This window comes from Macrotis lagotis, chromosome X (genome assembly GCF_037893015.1).
Source record: "Macrotis lagotis isolate mMagLag1 chromosome X, bilby.v1.9.chrom.fasta, whole genome shotgun sequence".
Classification (NCBI taxonomy): Eukaryota; Metazoa; Chordata; class Mammalia; order Peramelemorphia; family Peramelidae; genus Macrotis; species Macrotis lagotis.
The window spans coordinates 67,921,099-67,936,075 of NC_133666.1; the positions used below are offsets into that span (position 1 = coordinate 67,921,099).

The following is a 14,977-nucleotide window of genomic DNA, read 5'->3' on the forward strand; positions in this document are numbered from 1 at the left end:
AATTAGAATCACAAAAAACTATTCTTTAAATATGATAAATAGAATGAAAAAATAAAATGTTATTCTGAAAAGCAAAAGCAAAAACAATTCTCCACCCTAAGTATTTCCTAAAATAAGTGAAACTAATCATCTATTTTTTTAGCTTTTTTTTTTGCAAGGCAATGGGGTTAAGTAACTTGCCCAAGGCCACACAACTAGGTAATTATTAAGTGTCTGAGGCCAGATTTGGACTCAGGCTCTCCTGACTCCAGGGCTAGTGTTGTATCCACTGCACAACCTAGCCACCCTCATCTATTTTTTTGTAAGTGGTTTTTAGGCAAATGGGGAAAAAAATACACCACTTCCATAGACCTGAAAACTCAAACCAGCAACCAAAGGAAAAGAAGAAAGTAAGTAGAGAAAGCAAGAAAAAGAACAAGCATAGGAATAAAAGCTTTTGTACAAATAGGGATAATCAGAGCTAACAGTGGTTAATCTGAAGAAAAATGTCTTGCCTCTCATAATGCACTTGTACCAATTCTCTACCTTCATCAGACCTTGCATCAAAATGTCCCAGGCTTAGGTGAAAACCTAGGTTACAACCATATGAAAAAACCCTCCAAATCACTAGTAATAAGAAAATACAAATGAAAATAACTCTGCTCTGAGATCTTAACTCATACTCCCCAAATTGGCAAAGATGATAAATATGGCAGCTGCCAAGCTCAAGGGGCTATTGGAAAACCTATACCAGGGTTTTGTTGGAGCTGTGAACTGGTCCAACCATCCTAGTTGATCAGACACACACATTTATAACAAAATATTCATAGCAATTATTTTTATGGAAAGAAAAAACTGGAAACAAGCTAGAATGACCTGGACTTTTCCTACCTAAAATCCTAAGAACCAATCTGAGGTCCAGTTCAAATGCGACCTTCTAAATCAGGATGGGGACCATCTGGTCTGTGGCCCAGCTTTTTAGGGGTGAATTAAATAAATGACCAAATAATTTTGTATGACTTGCTAATTATAGATAATATATATATATATATATATATATATATATATATATATATATATGTATATATCCAAGTAGTTCTGGCAGAAAAAAGTTTCTCCATGTTCTACATGTAGTTTCTTTCATGCTTTATAGGAAACTTTCCTTTCCTTCCCCAGTTGGAAGTAATCTCTCCTTCTTCTGCATTCCCACGGGACCTTGTACATTTTATTGTCCCCTTTCACTTTGTTAATACAAGGACATTATGTTCTTGTCTTATCTCCTCTGTAATACTCTAGACTGCACAATAGCTAGAATTGTGTCTTATTTATCTTCATGCCTCGTCTCCTCCTAGTCACCAACTCAGTCCACGACAACGTTCACATAGTGGCCTGTGATCCAATGACCCTGACCTCCTTACCATCTCCCAGCTCTGGGCATCTTCACTGACTGTCCCCCAAGCCCGGCATATCCTTCAGCCTTGTCTCCCCTCCTGGTCTCCCTACCTTCTTTCAAGTCCCAGTTAAAATTCTGCTTTCTGTGAGAAGACTTTTTTCATCGCCCAGAATGCCGGTGCCTTCCCTCCATTAATTCTCAATTTTTCCTTTCTCCATCTTGGTGCTCCATAGTTGTTTGCCTATTATCTTTCTCCTTCAGCTGGGAGCTCCTTGTCAGCCTCTCCTTGGGGCTCCTAATTGAATCCCCAGGTACCTTGAAACAAAATCTACCATCTACAAAATGCTTAATAAATAATAATGGACTGATTTAAGGTGGGAACTTCCCACCCACCCATCCACCCAAACTATAACCAGAGTCTTTGCAATAGGTGAATTTGATTTTACTAATGAATAAACTCAACCAGTGCTTGATGTTGTTGGAGCTGATTCAGTTGAATTATTTTAATTCACAGTAGAAGGAGTAGAAAAGGGTAGGGGGGCTTGGGGAGGAATATGACAGATCAAATGATAAAATTTAGCAACACTTTGCATTTTTCAGATGAAAGAAGATTTTTAGAGAAACAAGATTTAGCAATGGAAAAGGTTCCACTATCTTCTTTCCATGTATCAATCAAGGTTTACTAGCTGATCTTGGACAAATTACCTAATCTTTCTGGGCCTCAGTTACTTAAATTGTAAAATAAGGAGGTTATGGCTAGCTTCCTAGTACTACAGTAGATAGAGCACTAGCCCTGGCATCAGGAGGACCTGAGTTCAAGTCTAGTGACAAACACTTTACATGTGTTGGTTGTGTGACCTTGGACAAGTCACTTAACTCCATTGCTTTGCTAAAAATAAACAAACAAATAAATAAATGAAGTTAGATCAGATGATCTCTGAGGTTCTTTCTAATTCTAAGCATAATTCTATAACCTTCTCCATTACCAAAATATGCCATATCTGAAAGATGGATTTGATTTGCTTTCATATGCAGACTTATATTTTATTTTTATTATTATTATTATTGACAGTAAGAATATTAATAGTGAACATTTTTATAGCACATTTGATCCATTTAATCCTCACAACTTTGGGATGGAGTTGTTTTATTAATCTCCACGACTCAAAGATAAGGGACAGCTAGGTGGCTCAGTGGTTATAGTGCTGGGCCTAGGGTCAAGAAGACCCATGTCTGTAAGTTCAAATTCAGTCTCAGACACTGGTTCGCCCAGTAACCCTGGGCAAGTCTCTTAACCCTAAGTTTCCTCATCTACAAAATGAACTAGAGAAAGAATTGGCAAACCACTGCAGCATCTTTGCCAAGAAAACCCCACAAAGTTGGACATGACAACAAGAGTCAAAAAGTGACAAAATAATTTCAAGAAGGGTAGAGAAAGTCATCTCTTGTTGCCCCAGGAATGGTTTGTCTGGTTAATTATCACTAAATATGATAGAATATTGGAAATAAGACCCACATTCAAATCCCAGATCTTCCAAGTACTTACTACTGTTTGACCTTGGGCCAATCATTTCATTTTTGAGGGCCTCAGTTTCTCCATATGTCAAATGAAGGAACTGAACTTGATTACCTCTAATGTCCTGTCTAGTTATTTGTCTCCAATTCTTTGCTCCACATATGGACTAACATGAAACATACCCCACTCTAAGCAGTAAACTGAATTTTACACTGCAGCCATCTTCCCACATAACCATGGGCAGGAGTGTGGAAGGAACAATAAACAAACAGAACTCCAGAGATCACCATTGTGAGAGAATATTCCAAGACTAAGGAAAACTTACCCTTCACAGAGACTGTAAGCTCAGCTAGACTGAGACTTGTAAACCATCCATCTCAGTCCAAAGAATGACCATTGGCAGCCTTGGCTTTGTGCCACTGGGTTAAAACTAATGAACAAACCAAGGAACCACTACCCAAGCATCAATTAACTGGCAATTCCCATAATCAATTGCCAAGTATATCTGAGCCAAAGGAGTCCAGAGTAGTGTGTGGCAGAGAAAAAGTTATTCCTCTCTGTACTTAACACTTCTTACATTATGAATATTCCAGCTGCTTGTAATGAACTTCTAAGGTTTTTTTATAGGGGTTTTTTTGCAAGTCAATGGTGTTGACTTGCCCAAGGCCACACATCTAGGGAATTATGAAGTGTCTGAGGTCACATTTGAACTCAGGTTCACCTGACTCCAGGGCCAGTGCTCTATCCACTGCCACCTAGCCGACCCTATGAACTCCTAAGTTTTAACCAGACTTTCCAAGTGCTTTTCCTTAAATGGTTGATCAAAAGGGGACTTGGGGCTGGCAAGAAAAAAGAATTACACTTAGTCCAATAGTAGGTGGAATAGTTTTTGCCTGCAATGGAAATGAGGCGACGTTGCTCAAATGCTTCAAGGGTTACCTCAGCTAACATAGCTTGCTTACTGTAAACTCAGCACTGCTTTAAGCACTTTTCAGTTATTAACTCATTCAGTTCTCACAACCCTGTGAAGTAATGAGGAAACTGAGGCAAACAGGGGTTATTTGACTTACCCAGGGTCACACAACTAGTATGTGTCTGAGGTAGGATTTAAACTCAATCTTCCTGACTTAAGGCCCAATGTTCCATTGACTGAAAAGTCTTGTCAGTCAAGAAAGACAGAAGTGGTTTCTCTTAATTAGTGCTCTCCCCAAGTGGAAAAGGTTGCCCTGAGAAGGAGAGAATTTCCTTTCCCTGGAAGTTTTCAAGCATAGGCTGGAGGGGGATTCTTGTTCACTTCTAGATTGGAGCAGAGACCCTCTGAGATCCATGCTAACTGAGTCCTGAGACTTATTTTAGCTATGGCTGAGGCAGGAGAGGAAAAAGCCAAAACAACCAGATAAGTGAAGGTGAAGACCGTGAGCCATGGGGCCTTCCCAGAGCAGATGCCCACCTCTATAAAACAGGGAATGATCATTTTTGACCTTAAAGGTCCAGACTTCCCCTTTTATCAATTACCTCCAAGAACCTCACATTTTCTCAAGTTTGCCTTTGTTGCATTCTATACATCTCTCTGCCCAATCACACACAATGATGACTCAATGTACATTTATATGGAGCACATTTGAAAATGAAGCTGAAATAGTCACAGACTGAGAAATGGAAGGGCCATTGGAGAACTCCTAAGTCCAATCCATTGGTTTTCAAAGGAGGAAACTGAGGCCCAGGGAAAGCAAAGGACTTATTCAAGGTTACATAGCAAGTCAAGGTAAAGGCTGGGTTGGATCCTAGGTCTTCCCAGGACCTTTGCTACTATTTCATACTAGCTGTCAAGGATGAAGAAAAATAAAAACTAGGCTGAAATCAATAGCATTGTACTCAAAATAAATGAAAGTTATTGAATTAGATCTGGAGAAATGGGGGAAATCTCTCAGGAAGCCAGAGGCTGAAATGGTGCTTTTCTATTTGGAGTTCATAGTCAAGTGTTGAGCCACTCTGTGGTCTCTCATTTCCCCCTTGTGGGGGAGAACTTTAAAGTCTCCACTACTTGGGCTGCATCAGCACAATTCTAGACACCTCACTATCAAAGTGGTTGTATGACATCAGGCCCACAAAACAATGGATGGGTTGATTTTTTTTCTCTCTCAAATTTTATCTATAATGTCACCATGTAGACAACCGCTTCCCTAATCAACCCAAATAAGCACAGAAAGGCAACACAAATCAGCACATTTGTGTCCAAGTTTATGTTGCAAATGGAAAATATCTCATTTCTTTTTTGTTGCATTCCACCCCTAAGTCTTCCTGGTTTCTAATAATACTCTAAGATGGTCCTCTGTTGACAAAATTTCTCCCTAGCTCTTTCAGGAATGGGTGATTACGGGGCATATTGCCAAGATAGGATGGGAAATGTTTCAAAACCTGTTAACACTTTTCAATCAAATACAAGAATTTCTGTTGAGTTATTCATGGGATCCAAGGCTAAATAAGCTGTTTCTAAGGTAGAGGCAGCCTGTAGCAAAGAGAAAAGATAAAACCTGCTCTTTACCTCCCACAGATGTACCCTGTAGGCCAGATTCAATTTTTTTTTGAATTTTAATCAATAAAGCCAATGTTGAATTAAGAGCTATTTCCTTTCATTAGAGTAGTGCTGCCCAAATGCTTTTTTGTCAATTAAAAAAAAATATAAAGCTGTGAGTCTGGTTAAAAATCAGAAGCTCTGCAGCCAGGCTCATTATGTACATAAGTGCCTATAATTTACAAAGCTCAAAGGCATTAGCATTGCTGAAACACACACACACACACACACACACACACACACACACACCAAAAAGAACCACTTAAACCTAGTCATCTGCCTGCATTATCATTCTGCAGGTTGCCTTTGAACAGACAAAGCCATTTTAGGAAAAAAAAATTCAAAGAAAATGGAGGTAGTTGCTATGTATATAAGGACTAGAAATCAGGCTTGTCTTGAGGCAGGGAAAAAAAGCCAGGGGAAACTTGTCAACCCCACCCCCACCCCCATACACATCAGTCCATTCTTTTCTAGTTTTTGCAAGGGTCTCCAGAAAATGATATTTTCTAATATTTCTTTCAGCAAATGTTACTAGTTTTATCACCTCTATACACCTGAGGAGGAGGCAGAAGAGAGATCAGAATGTGAGAAAAATCAAGCTTCTATTTTGGTCAAAGGAAACATTAGGGAATATCCATTCTTTGGCATAGATTATTAAATGGAACAATTTAGCTCACAAATCCAACAGTACTGTGAAATGGAACATTGTTTCCCACATCAAATTAGTTTTGTTGCTGAAGGCTATCAGGATGGAGAGGTAGTGTGGTGGAGTAAGGGTGGTTAAGCTTGAAATGGTTTCCTGGGACCCACCTATTGATTTAGTTTGAAAATGTAATATTATCTACATTTTATGGCATTTTATTTATTTTTGTTAAATGTTTTCCAAATTGCATTCTGATCTGGTTCAGGTCTCACTTGGGAGTGTTGGGAGAGGCCTGTGTTTGATGACTCTGATGTAGAGATAGCATGTTGGAGTCGGAGTCAGGAACCATTTACTAAGGAATGGGATTCTGGGCCAGTCAATCTCTCTCAGGCTCATTTGTAAAATGGGAATAATAGTAACAATAACCTCCAATGTTGTTGTTAAGTTCAAATGAGATAATATATATATGTGTGTATATATATATATTATATATATATATATATATATATATATATGTATAAAGTGCTTGGCAAGTCTTAAAACATCACATAAATTTATATATAGATATATAATGATTATTAGGAAATGTTCTTCAGTGAATACAGGTCACCTTTCAACAAAGGGGAGAATGCTCAGGCACTAATCTCAATTATTCTGATAAAATGTGGAATTTGCTTGAATTATCCAGATGATCTTCATAAAGAGATAGTGAGGTATAATGGATAGAGCTGAGTCTGAAGTAAGGAAGACTTGGGTACAAGTCCTTCTTCTGAGAAATATCTTGGTTAAACCACTTAACCTCTCATTGCTGTAAGCAACTAAGACTCTCCTTTACAAAGAAAGTGGCAACTTGCCTTGGAAGGAAGAGTTTCTCTCACCTGGGAACCATCTATTCTAATGAAATAACAGATCCAGTATCTCTTCATCTCCTAATAAAAGCAAGTGGTCCTCCCTCAGTTGCCTATTCCAGGGGTTTTCCAGGTTAGACCCTTAATTCTCCACTCTTAGAAAAAAAAAGACACAGGACTGAAGAAAGATTTATTGATTTTTATATAACCTACCTTTAGGGAGAGCTGGGATTAAACTGGTTTCTGTTTTTCCATTAGAAAATCTATTTCTGCAAATCTCCACAGAAAGATTTCACAAGAAATTGCTAAATGAGGTGAGGGTTTGGAGGTTTTGCATTTTCAACATTAGGCCCCACTTTATCCATCAGCTTCTAATGATTTGTCCTCAAATTGTTTTCAAAATAAGCCAAGAAGCATTCCATAGACATGTCTAAGAAGACTTTCACGGTCTTAAGTGATCACAGATTTCAAGCTAGAAGGCACCCTTAGGGACCTTAAGTGACCATTAGTCCAATTTCTTCATCTTGCAGAGAAAGCAACAGATACTCCAAGAGATGAAGTGACTTTCTCAGAATCTCACAATCTGTGACTACATTGGTATTTAAACACAGTTTCTTGCTGACTCTAAATCCAATGCCCTTTCCAATAACCCCCCAAACAAAGCAGGGGCACAGTTGTAATCACTCAGCTAAATACACACATCTTTGTGTTGTTCAAAATAAAATCTCTGCCTGAAGACTTTATAGTTATTTTGTACTGGTTTACAAGAGAACTCAAGAAGATGATCTGACAAAGAAACCTGGAGTTTCCCTAAACTAACCTCCTCCATATCAGGCAAAGAAGTTAGCAGTTAGCAATAAACCTTGAAGGCTAGGCCAATGAAAGGGAATTTCAGGGATGGCTCCAATTAAATGTCTGTCTAGGCCAAGGTAATTTTTCACATCAGAGATGTGCAAAGAATGGACAGCTAGTTCCCTGTGCTATCCACAAACATTTTCAGGTATCCAAATTTGGAATCCAATTAGGAGGAATGAGTAGTCTTAATGTCTTGTTAAAATTTTCTTTAAGAAATTGAGATAAATCTAAACATTCCTCAGCTCTACCTCTTGGAATCCCCAGTTCCCTTGATTCATTAGGTACTATGGACTCAAGGGTAAACCTCTACTCTCAAATGCAGTGATGACTGAACTGGAAACTGCTCTTCTGGTAGAATCAGGCCTTTCAAGAAGTTTCAGTTGCCCAATATTTCAATATAGAGAAGAAAGGTAGGAAGAAGATAAGAGACTAATAGAAAGAATGAAGTGTTGCTACATTCTCTATGACATTGGGACTTGTGATCCAATGGAAGATGGAAAATGATTTGTAAAGTCACCAGCAAGTACAGCGTGTTCTGAAGAAGATATTTTTAGAGACCCACAATTGCTGTATCATACATTTATTTTTATTTTGTTTTAGGATTTTGCAACGCAAATGGGGTTAAGTGGCTTGCCCAAGGCCACACAACTAGGTAATTATTATGAAGTGTCTGAGGTCGGATTTGAACTCAGGGACTCCTGACTCCAAGGCTGGTGCTCTATCCATTGAACCACTGAGTTGCCCCCGTATCATACATTTAGAGCTGGGATGAACCTTGGAAAGATTATCTAGTCTTACCCCCCTCATTTATCTAGAGAATATGTAGGCTTCAAGAGGGGATGTGACTTACCCAGTGTTGAGATTAAAAACCAGGAACTCTAACTCCCAATCTGGCAAAGATAACATGAACATTTGTTTGTTTGGTTTTACTAATATAGTTTTGTTTTTTTAATTGATCCAAAGGGAAACTGAATTATCAACAATGTTTACTAAATTAGTAATAGCAGCAAAAAGCCTGCATTCAGATCTCTGTTCCTTATTTTTCCTTACCCTAGGTGAGTCATTAAACCTCTTGAGAGGCTTTCCCAGCTGTAAAGTAGAGATAATAATATCAGTACTAGCTATTTCATAGTGTTGCCAAGCAAAAAGCACTGTGAGAATGTGAGTTATTAGGCATTAAGAAAATAAGCATGTAGAATGTTTATATTTAATAGTGTATTTAATTTTTGTAGTGATTTAATATTTTATTTTAAATTATAATAAAGACTAGGAGATGCAAGGCTTCAGTTCCTAGATTACAGACCTCAAAAACCATCTAATATAAACCTCTCATTTTGCAATTGAGGAAACCAAGACCCAGAGAAGTTAGGTGACTTGTCCAAGATAACACAGTAAGTTATAAAGGCAGGATTTGAAACTGGGTCTTTCACATGTAAATACAGTGTTCTATCCACCATACCATGCTGTCAGTCCACGCCTACTGATTCATTAGGAAATAGCATAAAATAGACCTCAAATCTCCTACCTCAAACCCTTTTTGTTTTTATTTCCTGTGGGATGAATAATTAAGAACAATTTGTCCAGTGTGGTGCAGTGGAAAGAGTGACCTTGGAGTCAGAGGGTCTGGGTTCAAATCCTGGTTGTGTGACCTTGGCTTGGCATGAGGGGAACTTCTTGGGGCTTCAGTTTCCATCCCTGTTTAAGGAGGAGATTGGTTAATCAGCATGAATCTATGATTTTCAAGTTAAGGCCACATTGCTTAGGCTTTACCTACTGCTCAAAAAAAAAAATAACCTTGGACAATTTTACTACAGTCTTGGTTATTCCAAATGTAACAAAAACACAAGATAGCACAAAATCACTTTAACACAGATGAATTTTAATAGCTGAATCAAAACACCTGAAACACGATTCTTGAGACTTTTAGCAGCACCAGCAACAAGGAGTGTGGATTGCCATAGGGCAAAATTGAGATGGCCAAGGCAGGCACAAATTGAATTTTGAGGCCCCTGGAATTTTCTTCTAATACAGAAAAAAATGAACTAAATAAAATTTGGTATGACATTTTAATGGACCATTAAAAAAAAACTATATGCAGTTCTAATGAGGAATGTCTCATTAAAAAAAATCTAATTTCCTTAAAAGCAAAAGTCAAAAACAGAAAAAACCCCAAACCATCGCTACTAAATATTCCAGGGTATATCATTAATCACTAGCCCTTTCTGCATAGTTTCTGGGGCTTAAATTAGCCTTTCTCTACATTAGCCAAACTCTACAAAAGCAGCCCATATGAATCCCACTTAAGTACCTTCGTTACAAGATCATGAAGTGACTTGGAAGAAAAATTAATATGGTGTCGGTGAAGAGAAATGGGATTTCAGTTGATCTATCAAGATGATTAACAATTGTCTTGAGTAGGAACGCAGGCCCAAGAACATCAAATTTATGTGATTTTGAATCAACAAACCATATATTACTATAACAGAAGCAAGTCCTTTGGGGAGTCAGTCTATGCTGATCCTATAAATGTCTAAGATCTACAAATAGAAGCAATCATAAACAGAATGCAAATAGAAAGAGGAGTCCCATAACCCATGCATTTAAAAAAATTGAGTGTTAACAATGACTAGTTCTGACTACAGTAACTTGAAAATTTCCACCTTAATGTGACTGCTGCAGTTGGATCATATGACTTGGAAACCGGTGTGGGTGGCTGTGAGTCAAGTTATCACAGGAGTCTAGACTTGAGAGCTAGGGGAAAGAAGAGAGGACCAATTCTGGTTCTTCTATCCAACAGCAAGGTTAGTCTGGATAATGGGGCCAGATATATACCTGAACTGGAAATTTGGGTATGGTCAGTTCCATTTTCATGTTTTTAGAAGTCTTGGACTTTGGGGCCTGGTAAGCATCTTTGCCCTTATGTGACTACTAGAGAGGATAGACTGTACTGTTGTGAAAGTTGCTCTCAGGAAAACCAATCCCTTTACTGGATAGTTTCTATTAGTAGTTCATCATTTTGGGTTAGATATTTGTCAAAGATTGTGGATTAACAAATGGATCAGTCAATAAAAACTAAGTGGTTTAGATCCAGGAGCCACTGTAGCCAAAAGTTGGCCAAGTCCTGTTGTTCTTAAAGTATTTTCACTTCACAATGCTTATACATTAAGATTACTTAGAGTTCTAGACTTTCCCCTGCCATTGTCTAAAAGCAAAAAGAATGAACTGACCAACTCGCTGTTAAAGATAAGCTACCTGAAAGCATCATTTTAAGACCAAAGCAGACTAAGACATTAGCACATTGCTCTCTCAGCCCATGACAAACCTAGAATTTCACGGCACTGAAACATCCATTATAGACTCAGAGGACTTTGAGTCAGAAGAGAACTGAGAGGTGATGGAGTTCAACCTCTCACTCAGTACAGAAATACCTTCTATAGTATCTCTGATAGATTATTACTCAGCCTCTGATTGAATGCCTCTGACAAGGCCCTGTCAAGGTAGTCCAGGCCACTGGTAGATAGCTCCCACATCCAAAAGGTTTTCTGCTTCTTGTGACTTTTACCCTTTGTTCAGAGTTTTGCCTCTTAGAACAGCAGGCCAAGTAAATTTCCTCTTCTATGTGTACAGATCTTCAAATACTTGCAGTTAGTGGACAGATCTTCAAATACTCGCAGTTAAACAACTTTGTCAGGGAGACTTGTTCCCTAACTTGTTCCCTAATGGCCTTCCCGATGAGCTCATTCTGATGGTCAAAAGGACCATGTGAGCCAAATGTAGTGAATCATGACTAAAGCGACTCAGAGTGAGGAATATCAGGTAGAACTCTTCAGGTGATGAAGGGCTGGCATAGAAGCAACATCTTAAGCAGGGGTACAAAGTAAAGGCAGATCAACCATTTTTCTCCAAAGAAAGTTGGAATACTTGAACAGAATCTTTTCATTTCAAACAAAAGGAGTATACTGTTCCCAGTGACATGAGTTTGTCTTGCATTGAGGTGGTATTCTTTGAAAGGCTTAGAGCAGGAGAAAAAGATATAGAAGGGTTTCAACAAGGCAACGTACATGGTTACAAATCTGCATTCCCAGTCATGCCAGCCTCATGAAGCATCAATTCACGCCAGCCTCAAGAAGCATCACTTTTGTTGAAACAATCTCAAGACTCATGTCTTTCCTTTGGGAGATATGTAAGGGACTACTTTTCAAAAAGTTGGATGGAAACTCTTTTCAGTTCATTAGTGGAAACACTTTCAGTGATACCTGTAACAGCTCTCCAACTCCATGTTGCTGAAAGCCTCATTTTCACAGCGGGTTCTGGGTTAATACTGCAAATGTGAAACTATTTAATTCACTCAAGACCTAAATCGTCCTTGAAGGCCCTGGTTGATATATGCAGGAAGGGGAAATAGCAGAAATCACACACATATACATTTGGCTTGCTCCCCATAAAGCTTTTTCTTCTCAACTCCCAACTTTAATTTGAAAGGCTCTGATTGACAGTCAACAATAACATCTAGCTACCCTTTTCTAGAGACACTCTGAGATGTGCTTAGAAACCATCTCTCCTTCTACTATTGACAAATCAATGTTGGGGTATACTTTTCTAGAAGATGTTGCCTTAACAGCAAGAAGATCCAGCTTTGGAGCTGCTGTTTAGGTCAACGGTATGGCCTAGCAAGCAATGCTCCAGTTGCTCTTCCACTGCCAGAACCTGTCTCACTGCTTCTTCAAAGGCCACTGTGACATTGGTGTCATCTTTAGCACTCGTTTCCAGGTAAGGGTAATCCCCATGCTCCAAACACCAGGCCTGTGCCTCTTCAGTGGTCACTTGCCTTTCAACTTTATCTACCTTGTTCCCTAGGACTACAAAGGGGAAGTGGTCAGGGTCTTTCACATCTGCATAATAGATGAACTCTTTCTGCCAGTTGCTAAGATTTTCAAAGCTCTGCCTGTCATCCACACTAAAGGTCAAGAGGCAGCAGTCTGCTCCTCTGTAGAATGGTGTTCGGAGGCTCTTGAAACGCTCCTGACCTGCAGTGTCCCAGATCTGGAGGGTCACAAAGCGACCATCAACTTCTAAATCTCGATTTAGGAATTCCACACCTATAGTGTGGAAAGCCTGAGAGTCGAATTTGTTGGTTACGTAACGGTTCATGAGGGAGCTTTTCCCAACTCCACCATCCCCCAGGAGAATGACCTTTAAGAGCAGGGACTTTCCACTCATTGTAGCAGCAGCAGGTGGCTATGGGCTTGTGACCAAGACAATCTGAAAATAAGAGAAAAATAAGAGGGAAAAGAGTTAAACCCAAACAAACTATAAGTAATTTAACATTAAATTCCTCTGCATTGCAGTGGAAGGTTCTGTACTTTAACTGGCAGATTAAAGAGAGGACAAGGATAAGAGTTTCACAGGATGAGTAGTCATAGATTGGCTGTGATCTGAACTGGGACAGGGAATATTCATATTGATGCTATCACAGAGTCATTGGAAAAGTATCATTTTTGCATTCATCTTGGGCCTCCTATATAACAAATAGAACAATAAATTTTTCATGCTATGTGAAAAAGGGAACCTGCTTTTCTATCGTCTAATGCTGCTACAATTATGACAAAGTATTGACCATTCAAGGCTGAATATGTGGGCAATTAGCACTTCATTTCTAACTCCTGTTACCTGGTTTCCCTTTTGGCCCAGCACTGGACTAGTTCTGCAACTGATTGGGAGTTTGAGATCTGCTAGTGAGGGATTCCAAGGTAGCTGAGGGGAAGGGGCCTAAACTAATGTAGCCTTCTAGTCCTGCAATCCCTGGACTAGTTCTGGAGGTCGAAAGGGAAACAAGATTGTCTAGTCCTGTGAGGCTTGCCTATCAGTGAGGGATCTACTGTGATCTGAAACTGATAGCATTGCAGAGGTAATGAATCTGAAGCAGGCAAAAACAATGGAATTTCTCCCTAATTTTGAGAAGGGTCCATGGCAACTTCTCTTCACATATGAGAAGGTATCTTAGACAAATGACATACAGTGATTAGATGAGGTCATTTTGAGACCTAAACAAACCTGTAAGAATGATGAAGTTAAAAGGGAATATTAAAATAGCAAGAGAAAGGGGAATGGAGCTACTCATTAGTAACCATACCAGAATGCTCTTAAAAACATAGACATAGCAAATTACAAAAGAGAAACTAAGAAGCCTTCTCCCTCCATCCAAACCTACTTGAGATGTATGAGTAGCAACTAAAAATTAGAAATAACAAATTGCATATGTCTGTGTGTGTGTGTGTGTGTGTGTGTGTGTGTGTGTTTATGATTCATACTAATGCTTCTACAAAGATCTCTACCTACCTGGTTCATTTTCTTTTTCTTTTTTTTTTGAATCTAAATTTAGTTTTATTTTTCCAACTACATGCAAATATAGTTTTGTATGATTTTGTAAGATTTTGAGTTCCACATTTTTCTCCCTCTCTTCCTCCCTCCCTCCATTGCCTCTCCCCTCTCCCTGATAGCCACCAATCTGATATAAGGTATACATACATAATTATGTTAAACCTATTTCCATATTAGTCATGTTGGGAAAGAAGAATCAGAACAAAAGGGAAGAACCCATGAGAGGAAAAAAACAAAGCATAAAACAAAATTTAAAAATAGAAAACAACATGCTTTGTTCTATATTCAGACTCCATAGTTCCTTCTTTAGAGGGGAATGCCTACCTGGTTCTTTTTCTATGATTTTAGTCTTTTCTTCCCCCACCCCACCCCATCCCCCAAAAAGCCTTAAGAAACTGAAGATCAAAATTCTGTAATAAAACACACCAGGAAAACAAAAAAGTAACAAATTCAACGTAAATCCACAATATATGTTTACTACATAAAATAAGCACTCTAAGACAAAATTCAAGCTGTAAGAAACTTAACTTGTCTCAAATAGAACATATTTAATTTGTAGACTAAGTGAAGATGATAACCTGAAAGAAATAACTTGTGATAATAAAACAAATCAAAGCTAGCAGATGCTATTTAGTAAAGGAAATGCATAGAAGGGCCAAAGTACTAGAGTGCCTTCTATTTCTGTCAACTAAGAGCCCCAAATTACATGACAGGATAGTTGCCCCAGTAAAAGGATAATGTGCCCCGGAATGTCCTGCCAGCTCATGTTCACAGTTAGGTGAGGGAC

The 14,977-nt window shown here is 38.7% G+C and overlaps 1 protein-coding gene across 1 annotated transcript; it reads right to left on the reverse strand.

Annotated features, from left to right (window-relative positions):
• Positions 1-9,626: 9,626 nt before the first annotated feature.
• RAB9B (RAB9B, member RAS oncogene family) lies at positions 9,627-13,065 on the reverse strand. The gene has a single exon (XM_074200048.1). The coding sequence runs from the start codon at positions 13,027-13,029 to the stop codon at positions 12,424-12,426; it is 606 nt and encodes a 201-aa protein (XP_074056149.1). The 5' UTR covers positions 13,030-13,065; the 3' UTR covers positions 9,627-12,423.
• Between the last annotated feature and the right edge of the window lie 1,912 nt (positions 13,066-14,977).